This window comes from Coloeus monedula (genome assembly GCF_965178545.1).
Source record: "Coloeus monedula genome assembly, chromosome: 26".
In the NCBI taxonomy this organism is placed as follows: domain Eukaryota; kingdom Metazoa; phylum Chordata; class Aves; order Passeriformes; family Corvidae; genus Coloeus; species Coloeus monedula.
The window spans coordinates 5,731,753-5,738,351 of record NC_138806.1 but is presented as its reverse complement, the minus strand read 5'-3'; the positions used below and the strand labels follow the sequence as shown (position 1 = coordinate 5,738,351).

The window sequence follows — 6,599 nt, the reverse complement described above, 5'->3', positions numbered from 1 at the left end:
GGAGCCTCCACAGGGTAAAATCTGCTGGCAGCATCTGTTGCCCCTGTTCTGCGGGACCCTATTCATGTCATGGGCCTTTCAGGCCCCAAGATGGATTCCTAGGCCGGGTACTATTATTGTGTGTTTTCTCCTAACCTTTCAGGTCAGCTCCCACCAGACAGCTGGAGAGGGGCTGTCACGTGGCCTTGGGGTGCCAATGTTCTGCCATAGGGGTGTCAAGACCCTGGTAGCCGAAAAAATCCTTGTGGGGCGCCCCAGAGATGCAGAAGACCACGTACTACGACAGCTCCACGCTCTTCGGGGGTTACTCCTACGGCAGCGCCAATGGCTTCGGCTACGAGGGTCCCCAGCAGCCTTTCCAGGCCGCTTCCCACATGGAGAACGACTTCCAGAGGTCTGCCTGCTCCCTGCAGTCTCTTGGCAACACAGCCCCACACGGGAAAAATAAAGAGCTCAACGGGAGCTGCATGCGGCCCAGTTTGCCCCCGGAGCCGCCGGGCTCGCCCAACGCCAACGCCGCGGCCACCAGCGCCGGGGGCAGCAGCAATAGCCAGGCTGGAGGTGGCAAAAGTGCCCCCGGCAAAGCCAACCTCAGCGCCAGCGCCAGCCTCTCCAAGCAGATCTTCCCCTGGATGAAGGAGTCGAGGCAGAATTCCAAGCAGAAGAACAGCTCGCCCAGCGCAGGTATCTCGGCCGGCCTTGGTGGCACCCTCCAGGCCCTGCTCCCCCTCTCCAAAAGTAACACCACGAAAATTCGAAATGAATCGGGATAAAAGAGGTCTAAGAGCCACAAAGGGTTGGGGAAATCAGGTTTGGGGATGCCTAAATTCTCCTTTCCCCCCCAGAATTCCAAAGAGAGGAAGGAAGAGTTGCCAGGTCTGAATATTTCCCTTCCTTGGCCTCTGCTGATGTGAAGCCTCAAAAGTGGTGGAGTCACTGGGCAGAGGGGTTTTGTTTGGGGGTAAAGGGATAAGGAGAGGATCCTGCAGGACTCCAGAGAGGATCCTGGCACTGGGCACTGCCCATCCCGCAGCCCTGGCTGGGCACACTCAGTTTATTTTCAACACAAGCACAGGGAAATGCAGCCAGGCCATTGGGGCCGGCCAAGGTCTGGCTGGGGGGACGAAAATATGGGAAAAAATGCTCCCAACTGCTCCATGCACTGCTAAAATTCTGTTTGGTCCCTTCCCACCTCTCTGTCTGCGTGCTCAGAGAAGGCAGAGGCACAACCACGTCCACCTTCTCCACACATCCCATCAGTCTAACCAGATCAAACCCCAAAAAATCAGTCGGGATTTATCACAGTTTCGACAAATTCGTTCACGTAAGCTTGGTGGTGCATGCTTCATCCCCCATGAATATCATTTATGGTGTTCATCTCTCCAAAAGGTGGGGACAGAGGCAAATATTGGTGTTGCACCTGTGTGCAAACCAAACCCCTCCCGACCCTGGCGTTAATTGGCCCTGCAGCGGCCGCCGCCCCCCGTGCCAAACATTATTTTCTCTAAAATTATCTGTTGGAAATAATCGACTCCTCAATAAATGGCCCTGGAATCCTTTTCTACATGACATGATCAAATTTTCATAAAGCCGGGGCAGCTTTGGAGAACAGAACTCTTAATAAATGACACGATTATGGAGTGCAGGCTAATGCGGAGGGGCGAGGGGAGGGGGGGCTCCGACTCGGGTGCCTGCTGCAAGGATTTATTAAGAACCGATGCATTCAATTTCTGCATGTAAGTAATTCTCTTTTATTTCATTCCGGGGCCGGCAGAAACCTGCAGCAGCGGCGAGAAAAGCCCCCCGGGCTCCTCGGCCTCCAAGAGGGCCCGCACCGCCTACACCAGCGCTCAGCTGGTGGAGCTGGAGAAGGAATTCCACTTCAACCGCTACCTGTGCCGGCCGCGGCGCGTGGAGATGGCCAACCTGCTGAACCTCAGCGAGAGGCAGATCAAGATCTGGTTCCAGAACAGGAGGATGAAGTACAAAAAAGATCAGAAATCCAAAGGCATGGGCTCTTCCTCCGGAGGGCCTTCCCCCACGGGCAGCCCCCCGCAGCCCATGCAGGCCTCGGCCGGCTTCCTCAACGCCTTGCACCCCATGAGCGGCGGCTACGAGGCGCCGTCGCCGCCTTCCTTCAGCAAACCCCACCAAAACGCCTACGCCGTGGCCACCACGAGCTACCAGCCGGCCCTGAAGGGCTGCCCCGGCCAGCAGAAATACGCCGCGGCCACCGGGCCGGCCGAGTACGAGCCACACGTCCTGCAGGGCAACGGGGTGGCCTACGGGACGGCCAGCATGCAGGGCAGCCCCGCGTACGTCGGAGGGAACTTTGTGGATTCTATGGCCGCCTCCGGCCCGTCCCTTTACGGCCTCAACCACCTGCCACACCACCAGGCTGGCGGCATGGACTACGGCGGGGTGGCCCCGGGCCAGCCCCACGGACCGTGCGAGAGCCACCCCACGTACACGGAGCTCTCGTCGCACCACGCGACTTCTCAGGGCAGAATCCAAGAGGCGCCCAAGCTCACCCACCTGTGAGAGGGGAAGCTGTTGGGATGGGGAGAAGGGCAGGGTGGGTTTCGGGGACCTTTGTGTTGAGCTGGTTTCTTTCCGTCCTCGCTGGTGGGGGGAGGTTTGATGGGGTTGTTGTGCTCGGGGTTTTGGGGGTTGTTAAGCACAAAATCCAAGCGTTTTCGGTGTTTTCGGAAGGGAGAAACCTCCTGGGTTTCCACACAAATGCTTCTGCAAGGGGCTTGCGGTGGTTTTGTGGGGATCCAGCAGGGTTTAAGAGGCCGAATCCATCATTTCCAAGCCACGTCCGGATGGTCACCGATAATCCCTGGATGCTGAGAAGGAGAAAAGTCTGCCAGCCAAGTTTTGGGGTCTCTGCATCCACAAAACCCCAAAGAGACCCACCAGGAAACTCCTCCGACTCCTTCTCCAGACCCACCTGTGCTTTCCTTCCCAGCCTTCAGAGGAAGGGTTGTCCTTTTCCACCGGAAAAAGGATAAACCCACCGGAAAAAGGATAAATCCACTTTCCCACCGGGTAACTTCCCACCGGGCCCTGTCAAGAACTGCAAATATCCACACCCGCCAAGGCCCGGGAGCCACGCTCGTCCCTCCAGGCCCTGCTCCCCCTCTCCCAAATAACACCACGAAAAAATGAAACAAATCGGCATAAAAGAGGTCTAAGAACCACAAAAGGTTGGGGAAATCAGTTTGGGGAACGCCTAAATTCCCCTTTCCCCCCCTCCTGCCCCCCCAGAATTCCAAAGAGAGGAAGAAAGAGTTGCCAGGTCTGAATATTTCCCTTCCTCCGCCTCTGCTGGGGTGAAGTCTCCGTTTGGGGGCGGGTGGTTTTTTTTTTTGGGGGGTGTTTTTCTTAGGGTTCACGACCAGAAAAAAGCAATCTGAGAAGTCCTACGCTTCTTTCCTCCTCTCCTCTCGAGCTTACGTGAAAACAGGGTATATTTGAACAGAGGGAATGTCCTCCCACGGAAGCAGAAGCGAACGGATCCCTGGGATTTGCTGATGCTTTCCTGCCTGGACATCTTTGTTGCACTTAGAGTTTACATATAATGGGTATTAAAAAATTAAAAAAAAAAAAAAAAACAAACACAAAAACAACTTTGAAGGGCTCTCAGCTCCGTCGAGGCGCCCTTCAGTTAGGTGTGTGTTCTGGTGAACATTCATATATATTTATTGGTTATAGCCAGTTGAAAATATTTTCCTTTCTTTCTTTCTTTCTTTCTTTCTTTTTTTTTTTTTTTAATTATTTATCCCCGACCCGATGTATTTATATGAGGGAAAAAAAGCAAGAAAACAACCAACCAACCAACCAAGAGTCGAACGGTACTTTTTTTAGTATTTCCTCGTTCCAAAAAGAAAAAAAAAAAGAGAAAAACAACAACAACAACAACAACAACAAAAGGACCTTGTGTTCCCCTTGTCATTGTACCACGAGCTTATTTTAGTTATTGTAATTTAGGGAGAACCAGTAGTTTTATGTTACCTTGGTACTTATGAATAATGTAATTAGTTCTACTGGAGGCATGAGAGCAGAACCAGACTGTAATTGTTTAGTCCTGAATTAGAAGAATTAATAGCGAATCCCTCCCCTCCCGCCCCTCCTCTTCGGAGCTCTTTCTTTGTTCTTACAGTAGTTCTTTTCTTTCCTCGCTTCAAGGGTTGTCTGGTGAACAATTCCTGAATAAACTTTCTGTTATCAATTTTATCTCGTCCTATCCGTCGGATTTGGAGGTGAAAATTGGAGGATTTGAAGGGGGGGAGAGAACAAAAAGAGTCCGCGGAAGGAGAGGGAAGGGGGAGATGGGGATGGAGAGCGCAGGGAGAGGGATTGAGAGCGGCGTCCCCGTTTGGGGTGAAATCCTGGGAATTCGGGCGCCCACAAAGAGGGATCACGTGGCGCCAGGGCAGGGCTGCCATTGGAGAGGGAATGAAAACAAAGGAAAAAGGATTAATCACGGGGGAAAAAAAAAAATAAAAACAACAAGGAGAGAGAGAAAAAAAAGAGAGAGAAGAAGAAAATTTAAAAACGGCCCAAAAATTTCCATCCGGGGCCTCGGGAAGTGAAGAGGAATCGAATCAACAATTTCTATTTTCTTTAATTAGCGCTAAAATAATTGAATTATGGGCGTGGGTCACACGCGTGCACACACAGACACCCACCCGCACCTTCCCTGGCATCCCAAATTTCTAGGAAAAGAGGCCAAAAAAGCCGCCGGCAAACGTTGCATCGCCAGTGCGAGCGAAAAGGGGCAACAGCCCTCGGCCGGCAGCGAAAGCAGATGGGAGAATTCCGTGAATAATTTGCCTTTTATGCTCTAAAGCCCTAAGAAAACTTCGATTAAAGCAGCAAGGGGCAATAAAAGTTTTATGGCGCTGGGAAGGGACTTGTCAGGCTCGAAACGCTGGGGCTGAGGAGGAGGAGGAGGAGGAGGAGGAGGAGGGGAAGGTCTCGTCCAGAAGGAAGGAGAAGGGGATTTGGGATTTTCATTGAGGCCGCGAGAAAAGGGTGGAAAAGCTGGGAAAGGTACCCAAAAAAAAAAAAAAAGTGTGGGGGAAAATGGGGTGGGTGCTGTAGAGGCAGAGCGTGGATTTTAGATTTTCGATGTTATAGATGTTTTTATATTTCGTATGCTACGTTTTCTATTCTATCTTTTATATCCTCTCTTTTATATCTTATATATTACATTCTATAGCTTACATATTGCATTTTATATCTTATGCATTCTATTTTCTATCTTATTACGTTATATTTTATGCGTTCTATTTTTTTCTGTTTTTTCTAGATCTCGATTTTTAGTTTTAATATTTTATATTTTATCCACCTGTGGCCACAGCCAGGACCAGCCCGAATAAATCCCCGGAGGGATAAAAAAAGGCTCTGGTGGAGAAATCCTCGCATGAGAAACGACGCAGAGCTCTGATCCCTCTTCCTAAACCAATTTCCAGGTTAATAATTACAACCTCGGAGCACCAATAAATATCGGGATCACGGAGAATCGGGGCGGCTTTTCCTGTCCTGGCCCCTGGCCGCCCATGCGAGGAACAATTTCCCGTCGATGTGAAATATTTATCATTTAAAAGCACAAAACGGCGCGGTTGGGATCAGCTCGCAGAACAAGGGCCGGCCTTTCTCTCTTCCCCCCTCCCATCCCCACATTTTTCCCGGCCGCCATGTTGTGCCAGGGATTCCCAGGAAATGGTTAAAATCAGGGGAAAAGGGGAAAAAAAGCGCCAATTCCGGGGCGCCGGCCGTGACGCGGCCTCCGTGGGCTCCGTTTCCTCCCATTTGAGCCGGGCTTTAAAGCAGCAGGGCCGCGCTTGTCTCACAAATATTTTTGCCTCTCTGCGTCGTTCAGGAGCCCTGGGAATTTATCCTTTCCCTGGACTTGGGAGGGTTTTTCCCCCCCCTTGTGCCTCCGTGTGCTGCGTGGGAAAAAAAATTAAAATCCCTATTTCTAGATGAGGTTTTCCCCCTTTTTTTACCCTCCCCCTCTTTGTTTTTTCCCCCTCTTTTCGTTTTTCCCCCCTCTGTTCGTTTTTCCCCCCTCTTTTCGTTTTTCCCTCTTTGCGTTCTCCCCTCTTTTCATTTCCCCCCTCTTTTATTTTTCTTTCCCCCTCACCAACTCCAAGTGCGAACAAAAAGCAGAGGCAACTCTTGGGAGCGCCTGGGAAGAGTTTTGCATCCCAAATTCTTTCGCTTCATCCCAGCTCGTCCATCCCTCAAAAAGGAGGAATTGGCCGCCCCAGACAAAGCCCGAGAAGCCCAAACACAAATTTAAACCAGCCAGCAACGAGCACAAACCCGATTATTTTCTTTTTAATCGCTGATCTGACGAGATCGAGCAGATTTGTGGTGGTTTTGAGAAGCGAATTCACAAAATACTCAGGGAAATCAGTATTTTTCAAATTACTGTTGTTATTATTGTCTTCACCCCTTTGCTAAATGAGCTTTAGATTTATTCCGTGGCCCTCCCAAACCCTCCCCACCCACGCAGATGCTTGAACTGACAAAAGTTTCCAGGCTTCTCCCTGCGGGAATGGAGCCTCCCAGTCCCTCCCGGCTGC

General features: G+C 51.2%; 1 protein-coding gene across 1 annotated transcript; it reads left to right on the top strand.

Annotated features, from left to right (window-relative positions):
* Window positions 1–260: 260 nt before the first annotated feature.
* Window positions 261–2,541, top strand: HOXB3 (homeobox B3; the record flags this gene model as incomplete). Its single annotated transcript, XM_082297137.1, has 2 exons — window positions 261–684; window positions 1,775–2,541. 2 exons carry the CDS (start codon window positions 261–263, stop codon window positions 2,539–2,541), a joined length of 1,191 nt encoding a protein of 396 aa, XP_082153263.1.
* Between the last annotated feature and the right edge of the window lie 4,058 nt (window positions 2,542–6,599).